The 24553-nt window shown below is 42.6% G+C and overlaps 1 protein-coding gene across 2 annotated transcripts in view; it reads left to right on the forward strand.

Moving 5' to 3' along the window:
• NR5A1 (nuclear receptor subfamily 5 group A member 1) overlaps nucleotides 1-24553 on the forward strand; it is a 120496-nt gene that overhangs the window by 7310 nt on the left and 88633 nt on the right. For both annotated transcript variants that reach the window (XM_083160994.1, XM_083160993.1), the window contains exon 3: nucleotides 9869-10010. In XM_083160994.1, the coding sequence (XP_083017120.1) occupies nucleotides 9869-10010 (142 nt within the window). The remainder of the gene's footprint in view (nucleotides 1-9868; nucleotides 10011-24553) is intronic.

Below are 24553 nucleotides of genomic sequence, written 5' to 3' on the forward strand. Positions count from 1 at the left end.
ATGATTCTTCTACCCACCGATATGCCCATACATTGCAGATGTTTTATACTGACTGCAGATCATTTTCATTCAAAGATCAGATTTGTAGATCATGGAAGTGGCCACTGAAATAATAACTAATTACAGCCTAAAAATCAGCAGATTATTCTCATGTTCCAGCAATCTGCAGCCTGATTGGTTGCTTAAATCCAACATGTCGAACAACTGGATATACTGCTTATGATCACTTTTATGAACCCTCTACATCTCTATCTATCTATCTATCTATCTATCTATCTATCTATCTATCTATCTATCTATCTATCTATCTCATATATATATATATATATATATATATATATATATTGCTATCTATTTTGCAGATCTATCTATCTATCTATCTATCTATCTATCTATCTATCTTTCTATCTATCTATCTATCTATCTATCTACTATCTATCTATCTATCTTTTTCGCATCTCATCTATCTATCTATCTATCTATCTATCTATCTATCTATCTATCTATCTATCTATTTTGCATTCTAATCATTCTAATCATTCTATCTATCTATCTATCTATCTATCTATCTATCTATCTATCTATCTATCTATCTATCTATCTATCTATCTATCTATCTATCTATCTATCTATCTATCTTTTTCACATTATAATCTATCTATCTATCTATCTATCTATCTATCTATCTATCTATCTATCTATCTATCTATCTATCTATCTATCTATCTATCTATCTATCTATCTATCTATCTATCTATCTATCTATCTATCTATCATTACATATCTATCTATCTATCATTACATATCTATCTATCTATCTATCTATCTATCTTACTATCTATCTATCTATCTATCTTTTTCACATTATAATCTATCTATCTATCTATCTATCTATCTATCTATCTATCTATCTATCTATCTATCTATCTATCTATCTATCATTACATATCTATCTATCTATCATTACATATCTATCTATCTATCTATCTATCTTACTATCTATCTATCTATCTTAGTATATCTCTTTATTAATTGTTTAGTAGTCCATTGATCTCCTTTAATGATGTGATCTTTGCATGTCTTAGGTGATTACTCACTTCCTTAGCTATTCATTTAGATGACGGAATAATACTGTAGATCGTTCACATTTTCATCTCTCCCGATAGTCAGTGAACTATAGAACATTGGAAGCTTTCTTTTTCCTTTGGGTTATTTATCTCATGATTAATCCCATTAAATCACATATTGTTATCTAATGTTCCATTGTGTTTCGTTATCCTTTGCTCGGGTTAATTAACCTTGATTAAACTCAGTTGCATCTCTGGCCTATCACATTCCAGCTTCTCTATTTAACTTACTCTTATTTTCATATATTTGTGTATTAATATTTCATAATATGACATATTATTAAAACTATATGTAAAGCTACACTTTTTTTGCAATGAAATAGATGGTAACTTACTGTATATAGCTGCATGTCTACAAAGATACCATGGACAGGGCCGGATTTAGCCTTGGGGGTGCCTGGTACACTAGACAGGGGGCTCCGGTGGACAGTAGGCAGGTTTATACTACATTTCGCATATCTCCCAACATGACCCATTCCAGGAGGGACAAATCCTCTCTATCTGGACTTCACTCTTAATGGTACTTGTTTCCTAGCACGGCCACAACGATCATGATCGCGGTCATCGGGTGTAAAATCGGGGGCATCGCGGGCATCGCATGCACTAAAAAATCGGGTGCGATGGGCCAGACGCGATTTCCCCATAGAGAACAATGTTAAATGCCTCAATTTACCCGCGATGACCCCGATTTCCCATAGGAAACAATGTGAAATGGCTCAATTTACCCAAATTATCATAGGGAACAATGGTAAATGGGCCCAAAACACCCCTGAACATTGAAATGTCCCCCCAAAAGAAGTATACGCCACCCCGCGATCAACGTGAACCTGAAGCGTGGCGAGCGCAGCGAGCCCGCGAGGGGCGGCGGTACGCGTCCTCCGACCTTTTCATACCCCCACTATCCACGTCGGCGTGGAGTTGAGAATAGAATAGTGTGGCGAGCGCAGCGAGCCACCGAGCCCGAAGCGTGGCGAGCGCAGCGAGCCCCGCGAGGGGACGCGGATACCTGTGAAGCCCGCGAAGGGACGCGTTTACCTGTGAAGGTATCCGCGTCCCCTCGCGGGGCTCGCTGCGCTCGCCACGCTTCGGGCTCGGTGGCTCGCTGCGCTCGCCACACTATTCTGTTCTCAACTCCACGTCGACGTGGATAGTGGGGGTATGAAAAGGTCGGAGGACGCGTACCGACGCCCCTCGCGGGCTCGCTGCGCTCGCCACGCTTCGGGTTCACGTTGATCGCGGGGTGGCGTAAACTACTTTTGGGGGGCCATTTCACTGGTCAGGGGGGTTTTTTGGGGTTTCTGGCCCATTTACCATTGTTCTCTATGATGATTTGGGTAAATTGACCCATTTAACATTGTTTCCTATGGGAAATCGCGGTCATCGCGGGTAAAGTTACCCATTTAACATTGTTCCCTATGGGAAAATCGCGGCCATCGCGTGTGGACCATTTAAGCATTTTTAGCCGCACACGACGCGACCGACGCGATTTTCACTGTTTTCAATGCATTTCAATGGCAAAATCGGGGGCATCGCGTCGGTCGCATCGCAGGCCACTAAAAATTACACCCGATGCCCGCGATTGTGGCCGTGCTAGGAAACAAGTACCCTCTTAATATATCATTGGCATCACCTGTGTTGATCTATTTAATTGATAAGAAAGGTGCTTCAACACGGGTGACATCAATTATAACTTAAGAAGGAAATCCAGACAGAACATTTGCTGCCACCTGGAATCGGTCAAGCTGGGAGGAATGGATTGTGTATAATAAATGCAACCATTGGCGTACTGTATATTGTATTTACAGCAATAGTTTAATAATGCTTAGACACACAGATGGGGATTAGGAAAAGCTGGGATCTCTGTGCCATTAGGAAAAGCAGGCATCTCTCGCCACCCTCCTATCACTCCCCGTGTTGGGAGGCTCCATTGTTTTCAGAATATTCAGTTTTTCCCCCTTCCCCTTTTTTCATACTTACCTCATTCCCAGATGTTCACGGCAACCTCCGAGATCCTCTTCAGCGGCATCTCCGGTCCCAGCAGAGCATTGAGTACGCCGGTGATATTACCGGCATGACCACGCAATGCACCCATGGGACCGGAGATGCCGCTAAAGGGGATCCTGAAGGTTGTCATGGATGCTGGGGGACCATCGGGGCACCACGAGGGGACTAGGTAAGTATGGATAAAATATATATTCCAAAATCGTGGTCCAAGCATTTCGGATAAGGGATACTCAACCTTTAATGCATTGGTAATTTAACTATTGTCATAGTACATTTATTTATTTGTATAGATGCGAAGCCATAAATATATAAAACATGTTGGGGCCAATTTTTCACAACTTGGGAGTACTCTTGATACACACCTCCCTTATGACTGAATATGGGAGCAGCCACATTCTAATTGGCAGTGACAACACAAACATTAAAGCTGGGTACACGCTAGACGCGAGTCTTCAACAACATCCTCCGGTTGCGAGTGACAGAAGACATTGATATGGCTACTGCCAGCGCTCTCTCACTGCCGGTATCGCCAAGTGTGTATGCACTTCTGATGCTGACTCTACCGCAAGATCCCAGCGGGGGGGGCGATGTTCTTATAGGTAGACATTGTCTCATGTGTACCCCGCTTTAGGGTACTCAGACACTCACAGCACCCACAGAGTTGGCCCCTTTGATAATATCTTGTAAACGTTTCCTGAAGTATAAGCAAATCAGATGTCAGAGAATGATACTTGAAACATTTTTTGATATGAAACCTTGCAGGACAGTTATAAATATAATTCTGTGTGTGGTGTGAATTGTGTATTGTGTAATTGGATCAGATTTACATCTGAAATACTGTAGGAGGTCATTGAGCTTATTCACAAAGGGTCATCATTTTAACTGGTAGTAAACCTTAGAGATGAGAATACATTATACATTATACATTAACAGGAGAATCTTAATAGGAATACTAATTATACAATTATTAAGGATGTGATAATATGGTACCTTTACTAAATGGTATAATTTCTATGTATACATACATATATATATATATATATATATATATATATATATATATATATATATATTTATTGTAAGCTTTGAAAGCTAGTCTGCTACCTTCTGTGTTTGTGCATGCATGAGAAAGCGATGTAATTTCACTGAAACACTACCAGCAGATGGCAGTGTTTCAGAGACTCACAGACACTAGTCATATGTATAGATGATATATATATCTATCAATAAAATTATAGGTGCGCTGACACTTTTTCTGTCCTTATAGGAACACTTAAAAAGTGATCCTTATCCACACTCAGTCCAATGGGTTAACTTGTTTAGGGCAGCAGCTCCCCACTGGTGAACCCGATTCCCACAGGAACTTCAGAACATTTCTATCTAAAACAAATAGAGGGGGCGCTTCATAGTGTAATACCGTTTATTTAAAACAGGTGGACAATTCTAACAGCAAATCTCCTATTATGAAGGTAGAACCCGTACCGAGGTGTTCCTCCGGTGTGGGCTGGCTACCACAGGATATATATCAAATAACCACTGGCACAAACTGCAGGCACTTGTAGTTCACTCACGGGACCTCTCACTGCTCCAACAGCACAATGTCAATTCCGGAACCCGGCACCTCAGCGTCTTTGAGCGAGAGCAGCCACACAGCTCGATCTCCAGCGGTACACCGATCTCCAGCGGTACACAGGCCACGCCCCTACGCGTTTCGTCATAGGACTTCGTCAGTATATATAAATATATACATACAGTCTCTTAGCCGGCACCTACCTAACTGGTAGATAGCTTGCTGGGTGCCTTCCAAATATGCGCAGCATTGTACATGTAGAAAATCACTGTTGGCAGCCCTCCGGACGTCAGTAAATGATTCCCACCTCTCATTGTTACTGCAATGTTTTAACGCCTTTATTTGGCTTTTTTTGTCAAGCCATAAAAAACCTGACAGTGGACTTCTGTATATATATATATATATATATATATTTATATATATATATATATATATATATATATAGTACTCCGGAAGCAGCGGCACTCTGAGTCTTGTAAACAGTGAAAAAGCATGAATTTTTTCACTTTTTACAAGACTCAGAGTGCCGCTGCTTCCGGAGTACTATACGTTGGGCAGTTTGCCAGCACAGAAGGCACCTGAGCAAGGCAACCCTAGGAGGGTCCGAGTGCCGGGTTCACGGAGTTACTATATATATATATATATATATATATATATTTATATATATATATATATATTTATTTATTATTTACAGTTTCTTATATAGCGCAGCAGATTCCGTTGCGCTTTACAATAGTAGACAGTGATAAGACAAACTGGGTAACAACAGACAGACTTGGAGGTAGGAGGGCCCTGCTGCAAGCTTACAATCTATAGGGATATAGGGGGGAAACATAAGGACAGGCACCAGTAATAGCAGTTACAAGTCCAGAAGGGAAGCTATATAATTCATAAGTGCCTATATATATATATATATATATATATATATACATATGGTCACTTGTATGTGAAGGGCTGATATCCTGAGGACGGGGTGGCGACCCCGAAAGCGATCTATAGTGCTATACTATGCCCATTTAAATACACTGATTTAAAGCTGGATTGTGTCCGTGTGCCTCTCTTATGCTGCTTTCAGACTGCAAAACTGGCTTTGACCAGGTATTTTAAAATGGTTCTAAAAACGGGTCTGCCAGCTTAAACCCCTTTCACACCGCATATCTTTAAACGGTATTTCAATGCAAAAAAATGTTTTTGTTCCTTCACAACCCATAGAAAACAGTGGATGAAAAAAAAAACGGGTCTGAAACAGGTAGGACCCTGCTTTATCACCGTTTAGAAATACCAGTTCAATAGAACCAGTAAATTCACTCGGCACCTTTCAGACTGCACAAATAACCGTTTTAAAATGGTAAAAAAAACTGCTAAAATAATGGGTAAAAAGTGCGGTCTGAAAGGGGCATTTATTGGATCCATATGAAATTGAATTGGAGTGCACCGGATCAAGTTGTTTGGGAGTGCCGGCAAAAAAGGAGAATATATATATATATATATCTCATCTGTAAGCATGGGCACTCAGAGATGGCAAATAAGTGGTGAAACCGAGAACCAGGTTTATTGCATCACAAGGTCTGTCAACGTTTCAGGGGACAATACACATAGAGGTATTATACACCTATCTACGCGTCCTGACGACAGGGGCATGTCCCCAAAGCCAATGTGTACCGTGAGCCTTATGCCAGTTAGCATGCCATATATACTGTATATATATATATATATATATATATATATATATATATATATATATATATATATATATACATACACACACACACACACACACACACACAGACACACACACACACACACACACACACACACAGGCACATGTACATACATATATACACCAAGGTCTCTGGCTTAACTATAACTCAGCGATAATGTAATTATAATCACTGCTGCAGATGTCCCTGGGAACAGCAGTGGTGTCCTGCAATGGACTGTACACAGGAGTCCCACACTGTATGTAGAAAAATTACAACACCAAGTTTGATACAAAGCATGGGATGTACTACTCAAATTAGCAAAGTTAGATAGATAGATAGATATGCAATGATAGATAGATAGTTAGATTTGATAGATAGATAGATATGCAATGATAGATAGATAGTTAGATTTGATAGATAGATAGATAGATAGATAGATAGATAGATATACAATGATAGATAGATAGTTAGATTTGATATATAGATAGCAGTGATGTGCAGTGAAGTGCGGCACTACCTCTCCGGTCATACTCCAGTATACGCCAGGATTTTGAAGATCACCGATAGATAGATAGATAGATAGATAGATAGATAGATAGTAATACTATTAAATATAGGTTTAAATTAGGATGACAGATAGGAGCATATTTATATTTAACAAATGCCGAATTTGCCTGTACTATGTCTGTTAACCCAGTAAGCATGAACCGAGTTCATTAAAAGTATATATGACATGTTGATTTGGCAGCTTAACCTATATTTCATTATGATACATTAACTCACATAATATACATTATCGCTGATTTAAACTGTCAGAGATATGTTTTCAAGTAAGCTTCAATTAAAATGCTTATTTTCACAGCAATTGAATTGACATACATTAACTACTCTAGTAATTGCTTACGATAATACCAATATTATACCAGGTACTATTGCATAATTCATTCATTGATATATATTTTTTTACAATTTAAAAAAAAAAAAGGTTTAAGATTTCACATGTTTTATGGTATATATTTAAGCTACTCCCATTGATTTCCTAAAGAAAAATCTGGATGCGTACATTTCTCTTACATTATAATTATATGCAGAAAAAGTCTAAAAAGGTTTATTGCATGTACAAGTAGTGTGATATAGTTTTTCCATTCTAAGTGCAGATGATACAGTGATAATATTGAGGTTGTATTGTATCAATCATTTTTCACTGTGAAAACACTTGAGACACTTACGAAATGCTTACAATTTGATTAGATGTTAACTTGCTCTTGACATATCACCCATAAATATATAAAATATTTTATGGCATTACATAATTTAGCATTTTGTTGGTAATAACGATAGGTAATCACTTGTAACATAATAACACTTGTGTTCTGGTATCAACATGGTACAAATATGTCTCCATCAGGAACACATAGCTTGCTTCGCATCTGAGGGGAAACTATGCCATGTCACATAACACAACGAGACCTATTGTTCGGTCGAAACATTTAAAAAATACATAAATCAGCAACACTGTAGATATCCTGAAGCTGCGAAGAATTTGTAACATTAGATTGACAATAATTACTTTGTTTCAGTGTTTATTCTGTAGAACTAATAGGCACACATAGCTATCTCTTGCAAAAGTGCCATGGACACATACACAGTGAGTAAATGAGGGAATTAGAAATTTTGATGTCAGAATGGTGCATTTATTCAACTACATTAAATAAAAGATGCTAATCCTCATTGCATAATATATTTAACATTATTCAGATTCGAGTTTGGTGAATGAATTGCAACTTTTTTAAAAGTCAAACTTTAACATTTTTGAATTGTACATAAGCAAAGGTACAAAACCAGGGGCAAACAAGTATAAAAACCAGTATCTTTAAACGGTATTTAAAATGGGTCTGAGCCTTCACATTGCAGTCGATTAACGTTTTAAATACCGTTTAAGTACCATTCACATCAGTCAACCCGTTTAATCCCCTGAACACGTTTCAAGGCAGAATGCAGGGGACAGCCTATCGCAGGTCTGTAATCTGTTGTTTTTACTAAATACCGTTTCAGAGCCATTCTCACTGCATAAAAACCGGCTCTGAAACGTGTAGGACTCCGCTTTTTAAACGTTTTGAAATACCGGTTATCTTTAACCGGTTAATCAACTCCGGCGCTTTCCCACTGCAACCTTAAACGTTTTGAAATGGGAAAAGTACGGCAATATACAGTTTAACAAGTGCGGTGTGAAAGGGGTATAACATAACTGAACAAATATACAACAGGGGAAAAAAACACCTTAATTCATACAGTGGTTTACAGAGAATATTTGGCCATTTACATCAGTACCTGCAATATGTGGAGCTTACAATCTAGATTCTCTTCCCCCTTGTACACGCACAAGCTAGGGTTATTTTGTGGGAACAGAAGATACAAGATCAACACTGCGCTTATCAAATAAATGTATATAGGAGAATAAATAAAAACAGATGGAAGATAGAAGAATTACCACTCTATTTCATTCAACATGTCATTTTATGTCTATTGGTTTTCAATGCAATCAACCATAAAATCCTATATAGAAGAGTAAATGACATGTTGATTAATGAAATACTGTGGTAATTGTTCCATTGAAAAACACCTGATTTCATTTATTTACTCTTCTATATAAATTAGATTTGGGTGAGTTATTTTGTTTCTGTGCAGGGAAAATACTGGCTGCTTTATTTTTACACTGCAATATAGATCTCACTTTGAAGTAAAACCCCACCCAAATCTAATTCTCTCTGCACATGTTACATCTGCCCCACCGGCAGTGCACATGGTTTTGTCCATTTGAGAATGAATTTGCCTTTGTGAGTGAACCAGAATCAGGGCCACTGTGTAGTCTCTGGCACCCTGTAGAGATAACTTGCTCAGGTGCCCTCCTCTGCGGTGGTCCCCTCAAATACCCAGCATACGTAAGTGGCAGCACTCATAAGTTTTCACTCCTCGTATAATGGCTCAAGTGCAGATTTATTGTTGACGTTTCTGGGAAAGTATCCATGTCTTCAGAACATGCAGATTATGCTTGAGATAAATATATATATATAGAACCTAGAACCAAGACCTTGCATAACAGTTACAAAACTCTGAGGCTGATTCATAGATAGGAGCATACTTGTCATCTTTCATACTTACCTGCATGGGAGGTCCGAGGAGAGGAAGTAGCAGTTCCTGCTTTGTAAGGCTGACTACTGTGACATAATGCATAGTCCCTCCCACTTCATAGTTCAGCCAGCGGATATGGGAGAGTTCACTACTTTCCCCAGAACCTGTAAGACTCTCTAACAATCTGGGAGTCTCCAGGAAGGTCCAGGAGATTGGAAAAGCATAACTGAAATCAAATGAAAAGACAAACGCTTGAACTTTTGTGTAACTTTATTTTGGTATGTTTTGTGTTTGTTATATAATATGTTCCTGGTATGTTTTTCGAAATCCAGGGATTCTTCAAGAGGACGGTCCAGAATAACAAGCGTTACACCTGCACAGAGAACCAGAGCTGTAAAATTGATAAAACTCAGAGGAAAAGGTGTCCGTACTGCCGTTTCCAAAAGTGTCTGAACGTAGGAATGAGGCTGGAAGGTAAATAGACCTTTATTCAGTTTTACATGAGATTTTCTAACACTATTATTGTAACGCTACCAGAAATAAGTCATCATACTGCGCTGATTTCCTCCTGAGACCCTGGCCCTTATTCTGATCGGTGTGGATATATCCGCGTGCGTTCAGCCCGCCGATGTTTTGTGTCTGCGCATGTGCAGAGGCGTCTCTGCGCATGTGCGAGCAGGGCGTACGGCCAAATCCCGCATGAAATGTGAACACTCCGAACAGGGGGTGGAGAGGGGCATGAAGGGCTATTTGGGCTCATTACCATATGCATACGCCCCGCGTTTCATGGGAGTTCCCATGAAAACGCTGGGCGTACGTATGGTAATGCGGCCGTGACGCACGTGTAGGGGGCGGACATATGACATCGCCGGATGTCAGCTGCCCGCCCAGATCCCGGCTTTTGCACGGAAAAATGTCCGTGTGGTCTGAGGTTGCGGGTGCTGGTGGAGCACACGGTCCTGCATTCGATGGTCTGCGACCATTGAATGATAGGGGAGGTTCCCTTAGATGGAGGAGGCGTATTCCGTGAAAAATACACGTGCGGTCCGTTCGGACAGCTTCTTACCGCATACGGACGGAGTTGGCGATCCGTATGGAAGGCAGGGTTTCGCACGCACGGTCCTGGCCGCATAATCGGCTCCGGCCGCACCGATCAGAATAAGGGCTCCTGTCTGGAGGGTACCAGGCTCCAAATGTTACCAGACGGTGCAAGCTTTTATTGCACTGTTATATGGATGGATATTTCCCGATGTACTATTAACATGTCAAACTCATCTGTGTGCTGTTTTATTCATTTATTTATTATTTTATTTGGTTGACATTATTGCAATAACTGACATTTTTGAGCCATGTTTTGCTATTTAAAAGAATTTGCTTTTAACAGCGTAGCTACGCAAGGATCCTAAATGCTACATTTTGCTAAATAAAATTTGGTTTAGGTATTGCATACACCAAGAGATCCATTGTGTTCCTATCCATCTATTTATTTAATCTTCTGGCACCCGGGCTTTATAAAGATAGTTTTAGAGCAGCGGTAGCCAACTCCAGTCTTCGTTTTCCAGCTCACCTCACAGGTACACAGGTGCACTCATTACTGACACATTTTAAAAGATCCACAGGTGGGAGCTAATTACGTCACTTGTGATTCTGTGAGGAGATCTGGAAAACATTAACTGTTGGTAGCGCTCGAAGACTGGAGTTGGCTACCCTTGTTTTAAAATCTTTAACATGTATGCATTGATATCTATATATAGATGTTTTACATGCTGTAATCACCTCTAGACACGGCGATTTAGGTATGTGTGTGCTTGAGCCTTACAGGCTCCTGTTGTACAATCTATTAATTTGGCACAGTTGTTTTGAATTATGGGGGTTATTCTGATTCACTCGGAAAGGTATAATCACTCTCTAATGGACAAAACCATGTGCACTCCAGGTGGGGCAGATGTAACATGTGCAGAGAGAGTTAGATTTGGGTGGGGGTGTACTTCAAACTGTTATCTATATCGCAGTTTAAGAATAAAGCAGCCATTATTTACCCTGCACCGAAACAATAAAACACCCAAATCTAACTCTCTCTGCACATGTTACATCAGCCCCACCTGCAGTGCACATGGTTTTGTCCATTAGAGAGTGATTGTGCCTTTCCGAGTGAATCAGAATAACCCCCTATGTGTGTTAGTGACCTTTAAAAGGGGCGCCCCAGGCTCAGTACACCACACTGCCCCCCGCACTGCTGCTGAGCTGCTTGGTTGGTTTGTGATGCTGTCTTGATAAAAGACTGTGTACAGTCCGAAACGTCGACTGACTTAATGTCACATTGGTGATGTATTATTAAATCATTTTGTTGGATTTTGGCGTGTGCTCTCTTGGTTGATTTTGCGAGATCAGCCCCTGGAACTATATATGGTACACGAGTGGCACTTTAAGTGGAGCACCCCATTGTTGTTATTTATCCGGATTGGGAGTGCAGATTCTCCTGCTATATATATATATAAAATTATTCATACCCACTTCATAAAAATAACTATTAATATTCACCCACTTTAGACACATAAATTAATATTATTACCCATTTAGGAAAATTCATAAATATTAACTCCCTCTTCAATAAAATTATTAACTCTTACATTATCCCAAATGTAATAAATTGCTAAAATAATGTTAGAAACATAGGGCCTTATTCTGGTTCGTGCGGCCGGGCCGTACGCGTACGTCCCGGGGTTTTTTATGATCTGCGCATGCGTACATTCGCTAATGCGCAGGCGCGAACACTCCACAACGCTTACGGACGGGTCTCTACGTGCGAAAAAACCTGTGAGCGAGTGTACGGGCATTGGGGGCGGCATAGGGGCGTGATGAGGGGAGCGGCCGAAATAATGAGGGAAAATGGGCGTAAATAAGGGGGTACACGGGGGTGTGCACCAAAAATGAGTGGTGCTACTACCGCACGATCGACTAAAGCACCGTTCATTTCGGACACAAAACAGGCGGCCGCCAACCGCCATCTCAAACCACCCCTACAGATACCGCATGCCAGCGTGCGCCTGGGTTTGCTAATTAACGCTGATTACTACTCAAACACATACACCTGAATGTAATAAGCAATGCTGCAGTCTATTAAGTCCAAACCATGATTTCACTACCTGCAAGCCACACACAGCACTCAAACACATTGGAAGCTTATCTTTCAATACTTCTCTACATTTAAAGGTTTGTTTAATTTAAGGTAAGAATCTTTTAAAGACCTGCTTATATATGCTAAGGTAGGTATTTGTTAAACAGTTAGACACATTCACTACGTGCTTTCATAGACTTTACACAGTAGCACACTCAATCTACACAAGTCGACATGTGTCAACGTGTTCACTCTAATACAAACATAGGTTTTGTATTTATGATACAATAACATAAACCACATCTAACACCTACAAAGGATGTTTCAGCAATGTTTTAAGCCCATGGCCACTATTTTGCACATTAATTAATTCAATCAATTAATTAATTTTCATAATTATAGTTCAAAGGCAAGATTTGCAGGTCCATATATGTGAAGGGTATGCCAGCGTACACGGACGTACGTTCACTCTCACGAGCGGTGACATAAGCTGAGTTTTCTATTGAAAACAATAGGGACCCGTCCGTGCAAGCTGGCGTACGCTCAGATAGCCGCAAGAAGTCGGTGGGAAGTTGGGCGAGAGACGTCCGTAAACGGTGGCGTACGCTCTGTTGTACGCCAGTTGTCGGAGTGTAAGGGCTGGCCCGTCCGTGTACGTTGGCGTACGCTCAATTGTACGCCACTCCCCTTTGACGTTGTTTCTGGCCGTACGTATGCGGCTGAGTTGTGGGTGGACTTAACCCCAACGGCCGCGTGCGGATAGCGTACGTTAATAGCGAACGTACGCACGTTTGGCCGCTACGATCAGAATAACCTCCATAGAAACATAGAATTTGTTGGCCCTTGATTGGGTATCTGGATGATGAGTTGACAGTGTCTAGTTCGAAAGTCAATAGGTGGACACCAAAAGGTCAACATGCACAAGCCTGGCATTGACAAAAGGTTGACATGGCAATGGACGAAACATTGAAAATTTTTTTTTTATACTTTTTCATCCTTTGCAATCCACATAAACTCCAGTTGGGAATGCTAAAGAATGCCAAATTCAGCAGAAGTGGTGCGAGGCACCAGGCCAGAAGCACTACACAAAATGGGCGTCCATATGCTTAGGTGTCGACAGTGACACCAATAAAAGTAAAAAAATTTTTTTGACCTTGTCCTGTGTTTACCTTTTATCAATGTTCACCTTTTTGGTGTTGACCTAGACACTGGCGACCCTTTGATCTACAGCTCTTTTATTGATAATAATTGAAATAATGTTGCATAATTAATATTGACCTAATATTTTTTCTTCCAATGATGTCTAAATTGAACACTTAACAAAACTCTTGCAGGGCCTAAACTAGAGGGTGGGTATTGGGTGAGGGGTAGCATGCCCCGGGTGCTGGATGTTATACACATATGCGCATACAAAAAGGGAGGAGGAGCCAAATTACTGCTTGCCCTGTTTGACGAAAATCCTCGTTTCAGTCGTAACTTTTGTTTATTAGCTTGACACAAATAAAAAAGCCCCCAAAAAACAAAAATAAAGACAAATCATACACGAGCTCTTCCCAATGTCAAAGGAGTTAATCTCCAGCTATTTCCTTGTCTATGGCCCAATCCATACAGGTCTCTTACATTGCTCAGCTAATCATGCATAAGAGACCCCTTCTAATTCTGGGTATGGGCCATTGGGTTGACCCCATTTAGGTCGACATGCATTGGGTCAACCACTGAAGGTCAACAGACTGAAATAGGTCAACACCTGAAAGCATTATTTCGACAATGGTCGACATGTGGTTTTAATGTTTTCTTGTCCCGAATGTCGATATAGTCATCATGGACACCGTCCAATTGTACCGCATCCACTCACATGGCTCTCTGCTCTCGATATGCTTCGGGCACTATTTTGTTCCCCCTCCATACTCTAGTGTATGGTAGGGCATGAAATAATGTCTGTAGGCACATGTCGGCTCATAAAAATGTGAAAAACTCATGTCAACGTTTTGACTATCGACCTTCCCATTGCCAAACTAATGCTTGTGTTGACCTTCCAACCCTGTCAACATAACCTTTGTCGAACTATTTCAGGTGTTGACCTTACGCCTTTCGACCTTCATTGGTCAACCCAGTGCATCCCCGAATTCTGATGAACTGATTTGACATCAGGGAGAACTTTTGTGCAGTCTTCTTCCTCAAAGTGTTTTCATTTAATCTGTCATTTATTTAAAATAAATTATTTCACAGTTAAACAGTTAGTTAAACAGTTAAATAAATAAAAAATCAGCATAATGGTATCAAACAGGGAATTTTGAAAGCAAAAATGCGCATATACATGAGGTGTGGCCCCGTTTAGTTTAACCCATTAAAATGCATCAACTCGTTTTAATAATAATAATAATAATAATAATAATAATAATAATAATAAAACATGGTGCCACACGGGACGGGGTACCCGCAGAGTTCCCAGGGGAGCAACAATGCTCAAAAGATGACATATTAAAGATAACAAATAGGTGTAACAATACACAGGATGATAAAGTGATAACAATAGTAAATGCAACAATGCACAAGGTGACTCCGTAAAGATTAATATAAATACACAAGACTGGTATACGCTGACTTATCTGAAAAGATGACAACTTGATAAGACCAGGAATACTTGTAGCTGAAAGGCAAACCGACAGGCTGACAGACTAACATACTGCTGCACGGAAACCAGGAACAAACTGACTGAGGCTGCTAAGAGACACCCAGGACATTATAACTGGTGCCATGTAACAGCAGGAGCTGGTTTATATTTTGAAATCCCCACCTGCTGGCATGGGAGCCGCGCAGCTGCTGCCATCACTGGATGTCGGGCGGAAGTTCGGGGCGTTGCCTAGCAACGTCCCGCCCAGGGGCGGGCTGGGCCGGGGGGCAGAGTGCCATGTGCCCCCCGGGCCGCTCTAACTAATACTGCTGCGGGCCGGCTCGTATGTTACCTCCTCCTGTCATGTCCTGCAGGCGGCACCGCGGCTACAGAAACATGGCCGCCGGCCTCCTGAATGGCCGCCGGCCTCCTGGGATACATAAACATATGTGCAGGCGGCAGGCCCCGGCCGTCTGTAACTTCCTTTGTTCTCCTGATTTCTGGCATTGCAGCATGACGTACACCGCGTGTGTGTCGTCATGACGCCGGAGCCGCCAGAACGGCTGGAGGAGGACAGATATTACTCGGAGGACGGCGCAATGCAGGGCAGAGAGGCCGGCAGCAGAGCCCAGCCCCCATCTCCCCTTCTGCTGGAGGGTCGCCGGCAGCAAAGCCTGACTTCCCCGCTCCCCACCTTGAGGTCAGTGGCAGCTCGAGTCGGGCAGCAGAGCCCAACCCCCCAACTCCCCTTCTGCTGGAGGGTCAGCGGCAGCAGCCCCCTCTCCCATCTCCCCACCTGATGGAGGTCCATGGCAGCAGAGCCCAACCCCCCATCTCCCCTTCTGCTGGAGGGTCAGCGGCAGCAGCACCCTCCCCCCTCTCCCATCTCCCCACCTGATGGCGGTCCACGGCTGCAGAGCCCGACTCACCTCCTTCTGGTAATGAGGGGCGGTAGAGCCCGACCCCCCCCCCTTCCTCCTGCTAGAGGTCAGCATGGGCAGCAATGCCTGACCTCCACCTTCCCCCTCTCCTACCTGGTGCCAGTAAGGGCTGTAATGCCAGCGGGATGGTTGGTGTTAGCAGCACTGATCAGATGCTGCCAGCTCAAAACGTAGAGGATGCATGCTATTTTCAACAAGGTACAAATGTATTTTTTTTATTTTCACTATTTAGAGATGCAACAGACAAGCAAGACTAGGGTTATGACCATTAAATTAAATTTTAAACATTAATCTTATTTCAATAGTTTACTAGGATATGAAATCAAATGTGTTTTGTTTTTTGGGTTTTTTGATATGCAAAAAAATTCATTTATAGTAAATCTGCAGGTCCTTCCACTGGGGTTCTTACACAAACCCTGCCACACAGATGACTGGACCTAGTGTATCTCCTGTCATTCTGTACCAACCTCCACTCTGCCTCGCCGCTGATTACCTGAGAGAGAGCACTCTTAGCGAATCAGTGGCCGAAAGAACTTTTGAATTTTTTCATTTTAAATTCTGCTGCCGCTGGTTGCAGGTCTGCTCAGAGCTTCCAGGACACTACTGATTGCCCGCCCCACTCACACCACTTGAGCGCTCAGCACAGCACAGACCTCGCTGCTGCCCAGGTGTTTTTTTTTGTCTTTTTTTTAACACTCCTGCTCCCTCAGCTCCCTGGGAATTTCGCATGTGATTTATCCCAATTTAAAAAAAATGGCACATCAAGTGCCTAATCGTTCACGAGGTCTCCAGGGGAGCTGCCAGGGGAAATTGGGTCCTGGGCAGTGGCAGGGTCTGTGCTGCGCTGAGCACTCGGGTGGTGTGAGTGGGGCGGGCAATCCGTAGTGTCCAGGAAGTACTGAGCAGACCTACAGCCAGCGGCAGCAGAATATAAAGTGAAAAAATTCAAAAGTTTGTCTGGCTCCTACACTTTCATGCTGGCTCCTAGATTTTAAGAAAATTTGTCAAGCCCTGTATTATCATGATCCATAATTTTATACTGGTACTTATGGGCCAGTGCTCTGGAATTGCCCCCCAGGCTAAAAATTGCCAGCAAGCCCCTGGTCCCGCCACCAATCACAGGCAGGAGGCCCGGAGCTTTGCCAGGCAACCCCCGCCGGACCTAACCGCCGATGGCCGCCGCCAGAGCCTGCCCCTGAGCCTCCTGCAGGGACAGCAGAAGGAGCGCAGGCGCACCCCAGGTGAGCGGCCACGGCGCCTAACAATGCGCATGCACAGTTGCTGAACATTGCTTCCCTGTGTGAACGCGCAGGGGAGTGAAGGGATCAGAATCAGGGCCATTATGTCAACACTGCCAGATTGCGAAACAAAACAATATTTAAAAAATTCTAATTAATACATTTATTCAAAGACTGCAGATTAATTTGATTACTGTTGGCTCCCATAAAGACTAAACACTGATAAGATACAGTAAGCAGTAATCAAATGCTTAATTAAGACTAATGTGGTACAAAGGGATACATTTACTAATATGTGAGTTCTAGTGAAGATGGGATGTTGAATCTGATTGGTTGCTATGGCAACATCCCATCTTCAACATTAGAACTCACATTTTAGTAAATTTACTCCATCCAGTCTAATTTAAAAATCCACAATGACAAAGTTTAATCTATTATCTCTTCTAGTTTCTTCTAATTTTTCCAGGCTGCTGATTGTCTGCTCTCTGAACTTTGTTTTAACCAATCTAATCTGTTCTACCCACAAATTGCAAAGACCAAGGACATTCCAAAACACAAACACAATAATAGAATTAGCAATTAGCCAGTTGTATAATAGGATAAAGTTCTCCAGTTGTATTGGCTTTGATGTTTGTTTGTTGGTAAGGATTTGTATTGTTGACAGTGTCTATGTCAGGGTTGCCGACTTTTATAGTCTCCTCTCCGGGAGAAGCCCGGAGATGAGACTTTCAGTAGGACTTCGGGGGGGGGGGGGGCTTAAGTGTGCCATCATTAAGCCCCGCCCCCATGATAGTAAATGGCCCAATTTGCTGATCTCCGTGGAGGGGGTGGGGCTAAAATTACACGTTATGACACTTTAGCCCCGCCCCCTCTTCAGAGATCAGCAGATAGGGTTATGTTGATGCCGCGGTCAGGCAGCGGAAGCCGCGATCAGGGGGCAAAGAGGGGGTCCCCCAGATTCCGGGAGGGTTGCCCACCTTTCCGGGGGGACAGGAGGGGGACACGATTTTCAGGACCCTCCCGGGCATTCCGGGAGGGTAGGCAAACCTGGTCTATGTCGACAGTCAAAAGGTTGAGGAAAATAGTTGAAATGCACAAGGTTGACATAGGCAAACCTCAACGCAAAAAAAGGTCAACATGCAAATGATTTTCAGTAAAGGTTGAAATTAGTTTTTCATGATTTGGTGGTGTCAATTTGTTGATTTCATAACATGGACTCCAAATGAGTGTGCCACGTCTCCTCGCGTGGCTTGATTCCCTCACCATGCTTTGTGCAAGGTGTCTCGCTCAGTTACCACGGCATTTGGCACACACTACTATTCCTAGTTGGAGTCCATGTGGATCGTAAAATATTAAAAAAGACCAAAAACAAAACTCATGTTGACCATTTCATGTATTGACTATTGTTATTTTGACCTTATTTGTGTTGACCCTTTTTCCTTAAACATTTATTTCTTATGATCAGTGAGCACTTGATGGTTTCATAAATCATGATTTAAAAAAAAAAAAAAAATAGTATGTTTAGAAACAATACATTTTGTAAGGTTCGTATCTTGTAGTATAATGAAATTATGGTTGAGAATTCAACGAATTTCATAAGAACCTTGAATGGATTTTGAAATAAAGGGAATTCTTTTTTTTTCAATTTATTATTAGAAATCTCATTCTTGAAAAAACCATTGACTTGAACGGCAACCTATTTCAATATAGATTCTGGTTAACCCTGATCTCTAAAATTCTGAACCATGAGATCCCTTTGTTCCTCATACGGTAAATTGCACTATCGTGTGCAATTCCATCTTAGATGACTTAAATGATTTTTAGGAATATTTTTAATCCATGGACAATGGCATATATTAGTGTAATGTAAATAATTATTAGTATTTACTCAATTCCTAGTTATTTGAAATGACTCATTTATGTACAGAAATATGTGAATGAATACAAACGAAAATGATTTATATAATCTACAAATGAACTTGCCAAATGAGAAAAAGTGTTTCAAATAATAAATAATAACATGGCCTTTTCCCACCTTTTTAGGGTGCACATTTAGTGGGCCTCTCCCCCTTTTTTTCCCTCCTCTGACTTATGGGGAACGAGGGGGTAGTGTTGCTCACTCCCCTCCCATTTTTCTTTATTTCTAGTTAGTCCCCTCCCCTCTTTCCCTCCCCCCCTCTTTCTCCTTTAATTTTTTCCCAGACACTGTTGCGGGCAACAATCTATACATTTATAACATGACACTGACAGTACTCTCTCTCAATGTTAAAGGTCTCAATCACTCCTCACAATAGGTCACTATTATATAAAACTATCCAATCTCAAAAAGGTGACATTATACGGTACGCTACCATAAGGCATACGATATCGCGCGATATTGTACAATGCCATACAATTTTAAAATTGTATGGCATTGTATATGGCATACAATGCCATACGATGCGATGCGATTAAACATTGTATAAGCACCCTAATGGGTGCTTACAATGTTAAATGCACCCCCACGCCACCCTCCCACTATAAACGCGAACCCGAAGCGTGGCGAGCGCAGCGAGCCCGCGAGGGGCGGCGGTACGCTTCCTCTGACCTTTTCATACCCCCACTATCCACGTCGGCGTTGAGTCGAGAATAAAAAGTGTGGCGAGCGCAGCGAGCCACCAAGCCCGAAGCGTGGCGAGCGCAGCGAGCCCCGCGAGGGAACGCGGATACCTGTGAAGCCCGCGAGGGGACTCCGATACCTCGCGGGGCTCGCTGCGCTCGCCACGCTTCGGACTCGGTGGCTCGCTGCGCTCGCCACACTTTCTATTCTCAATTCCACACCAAAGTGGATAGTGGGGGTATGAAAAGGTCGGAGGACGCATACCGCCGCCCCTCGCGGGCTCGCTGCGCTCGTAACGCTTCGGGTTCACGTTTATGGTGGGTTATGGCGTGGGGGTGCATTTAACATTGTAAGCACCCATTAGGGTGCTTAAAAGCACCCTTTAGGGTGCTTATACAATCTTTCATCGTATAGGGGCCAAAAATCGCATTGCATCGCATGCCATCGGGTACATGGCATACAATGCGATTCGATTAAAACATCCAGCTATAATACACCAGTACCCATTATACTATTACAGGAAACTCACTTTAAGAAAAATTCTCATCCCTCCAGGCGCTTTCCCAATGTTTTTCATTCCACTATTTTTTTCTAAGAAACAGGGTTTTTCAATTTTAATCCTCTCCTCTGTCCCTTTTCAGCTCATTTCTAAAACTGTTGCCCCAAACGGGAGATATATCATAAATAGCACAAATCGGTCACCAAATGATGACTATTATTAACATTTATGCCCCCAACACAGGCCAGGCTAAATTCCTCCAGAATTTGTTTGACAAATTACAACCCAATCGTAAAGGGATAGTTCTATTACTATCTTTCTTTATCACCCTTGCATTTATCTCTTGTTAAGGCTTAATACATCTGCCCCATTGATCCAAAACTGGTCTTTGAAAATCCCAGAAAGCTGTAAGCATCAGTTGACTTTTGAACTTTGCCTTGGTTGGCGATTGAGGATATTTCCATCCCACGCTTTGCCATTTACTCTCAGGCTTGTAATGATGAATTCATGTCTCCTCACCAGTAATGATTCTTTTAAAGAAACTTACATAGAAACATAGAATGTGACGGCAGGTAAGAACCACTTGGCCCATCTAGTCTGCCCCTTTTTTAAACATGTTACCTCAAACTTGATATTTGATCCTTTTTTTTTTTTAAGGATATTAATATGCCTATCCCAAGAATGTATAAATTGTACTACTGTACTGATGGGAGGCTATTCCACGTATCCACTACTCTTTCTGTGAAGTAATTCTTCCTCAGATTTCCCCTGAATCTTCCTCCCCCTAGTGTCAGTGCATGTCCTCGTGTTCTGTTGCTCCTCTTCCTGTGATGAATGTCTCCCACCTGTACCTTCCTCCCCCTAATGTCAGTGCATGTTCTCGTGTTCTGCTGCTCCTCTTCCTGTGATGAATGTCTCCCACCTGTACCTTCCTCCCTCTAGTGTCAGTGCATGTCCTCGTGTTCTGCTGCTCCTCTTCCTGTGACTAATGTCTCCCACCTGTACCTTCCTCCCTCTAGTGTCAGTGCATGTCCTCGTGTTCTGCTGCTCCTCTTCCTGTGAAGAATGTCTCCCACCTGTACCTTCCTCCCTCTAGTGTCAGTGCATGTCCTCGTGTTCTGCTGCTCCTCTTCCTGTGAAGAATGTCTCCCACCTGTACCTTCCTCCCCCTAGTGTCAGTGCATGTCCTCGTGTTCTGCTGATCCTCTTCCTGTGAAGAATGTCTCTCACCTGTACCTTGTTAAAGCCCTTGATATATTTGAAAGTTTATATCATGTCCCCCCTTTCCCTTCTCTGCTCTAAAGTATACATATTAAGATCTTTTAGTCTTTCCTGGTACGTTTTGTGATGTAGGCCATGCACCATTTTAGTTGCCCTTCTTTGTACAGTCTCTAATGTATTTATATCCTTCTGGAGATATGGCCTTCAGAACTGAACAATACTCTAGGGCCCTTATTCTGGTTGGTGCGGCCAGAGCCGCACACGGTGCTCTGGCCGCACAAACCAATCCCCGCCCACGAGACGGATCGCCACGGCCGTCCGTACACGGACGGCTGGCGATCCGCACGAAAATGGTGGGGCGTACGCCTCCACCATGGTGGGAGCTGCCCCCTGCATTCGATGGTCGGCGACCATCGAAGGCAGGGCCGCACGCCCCACCAGGTCCCGCAAGCTGAGACCACACGGACAATCGTCCGTGTGATAGCTTGTATGGGGGCTGAGAGCTGACATCCGGCGACGTCAGCTTTCCGCCCCCATCACTGGCGTCATACCTTCATTAGCATGCGTACGCCCCGCGTTTGCATGGGAACGCCCATGAAACGCGGGGCGTATACATAGGGAAATGAGGGCATGAAGCCCCTCACTCCCCTATACGCCCCCTTTGCGGCGTAGTAACGTTATGTGCGGCGAATTCGCCTGCACATGCGCAGATTGACCTCTGCGCATGTGCAGACGGAAAACATCGGCGGTACGGCCGCACGCGGGCCGTACCGCTCGAATCAGAATAAGGGCCTAGGTGAGGTCGTACCAATGACCTATACAGTGGCATTATTACTTCTTTCTTTCTACTGCTGATACCTCTCCCTATGCAACCAAGCATCTGGCCTTCTTCATTGCTTTGTTACATTGCATACCTGCCTTTAAGTCACCTGAGATAGTGACACCTACAGTAGATCCCTCTCTTCCTCAGTAGTTTCCATTATAGTGCCATTTATACTATATTTAGTGTTTGGATTTTTGAGACCCAAGTGCATGATTTTGCATTTTTTGGCATTAAACTGTAGTTGCCATGCTCTTGACCATTCCTCTAATCTACCTAGATCATCAATCATTTGTTTTACCCCTCCTGGTATGTCTGCCCTGTTGCATACCTTTGTGTCATCTGCAAAAAGGCACATTTTACCCTCAATTTTAATTATTAGTCCAAATTTTGTTTCCAGATGTCCAAACGCTTCTGTTTTGCTCTTCTGTGAGTTGTATCAGTTCCCAACTGAGACAAACTGATCGAGGCCAGCGCTGATGTCACACACCCTCCCTAAAATACCTGGGCAAGCCTGCATTTTTTAATGACACTCCCAAAAAAACCCCAACAGCAACTTCCTGTCCATAAAAATTGCGAAGGGATTGCGATTATAGTTTTGCATTTTTTGTCACTATTTGACCTCGTGAATGCACACTACATTTTGTACGCATGTGGAGTCGATAATCAATAGTTTTGCAAATTCACACAATAGCAGTCAACTCTGAATAACCCCCATAATAAAAAATATATATAAAAAGAAAGCGCTCTGATTTAGGTATAGACAAATACCAGTCTTTAGAAAATGTAAAATAATAAATTTGTAGATACCGTAAACAACATGGAATAACAAGGAGTTATATACATCTTAATAATCCATCTAAAAGGTACCGGCCAGATACCAAACACAAATAAAATAAAATTGATAATAATATAGAAATAAATAACTGCTAAAAGATCTCCTGTTTAAGGAGGGTAGAGGTAATGCCAAAGAATCCCACGTCATGGGTTCTATTCCCACCATGTGTTATATATACGGGGCAGTACGGATCGTGTAATGGTTAGCATTACTGCCTCACAGCACTGAGGTCAAGGGTTCTATCACCACCATGTGTTATATACACGGGGCAGTACGGACGGTGTAATGGTTAGCATTACTGCCTCACAGCACTGAGGTCATGGGTTCTATCCCCACCATGTGTTATATATACGGGCAGTATGGATGGTGTAATGGTTACATTACTGCCTCACAGCGCTGAGGTCATGGGTTCTATCCCCACCATGTGTTATATATACGGGGCAGTACGGATCGTGTAATGGTTATAGCATTACTGGCTCACAGCACTGAGGTCATGGGTTCTATCCCCACCATGTGTTATATATACAGGGCAGTACGGACGGTGTAGTGGTTATCATTACTGCCTCACAGCGCTGAGGTCATGGGTTCTATCCCCACCATGTGTAATATATACGGGGCAGCACGGACGGTGTAATGGTTAGCATTGCTGCCTCACAGCGCTGAGGTCATGGGTTCTATCCCCACCATGTGTTATATATACGGGGCAGTACGGATGGTGTAATGGTTACATTACTGCCTCACAGCACTGAGGTCATGGGTTCTATTCCCACCATGTGTTATATATACGGGGCAGTACGGATGGTGTAATGGTTAGCATTGCTGCCTCACAGCGCTGAGGTCATGGGTTCTATCCCCACCATGTGTTATATATACGGGGCAGTACGGACGGTGTAATGGTTAGTATTACTGCCTCACAGCGCTGAGGTCATGGGTTCTATCCCCACCATGTGTTATATATACGGGGCAGTACGGATGGTGTAATGGTTAGCATTACTGGCTCACAGCACTGAGGTCATGGGTTCTATCCCCACCATGTGTTATATATACAGGGCAGTACGGACGGTGTAGTGGTTATCATTACTGCCTCACAGCGCTGAGGTCATGGGTTCTATCCCCACCATGTGTAATA

This window comes from Crinia signifera, chromosome 9 (assembly GCF_055691185.1).
Source record: "Crinia signifera chromosome 9, ASM5569118v1, whole genome shotgun sequence".
Lineage (NCBI taxonomy): Eukaryota > Metazoa > Chordata > Amphibia > Anura > Myobatrachidae > Crinia > Crinia signifera.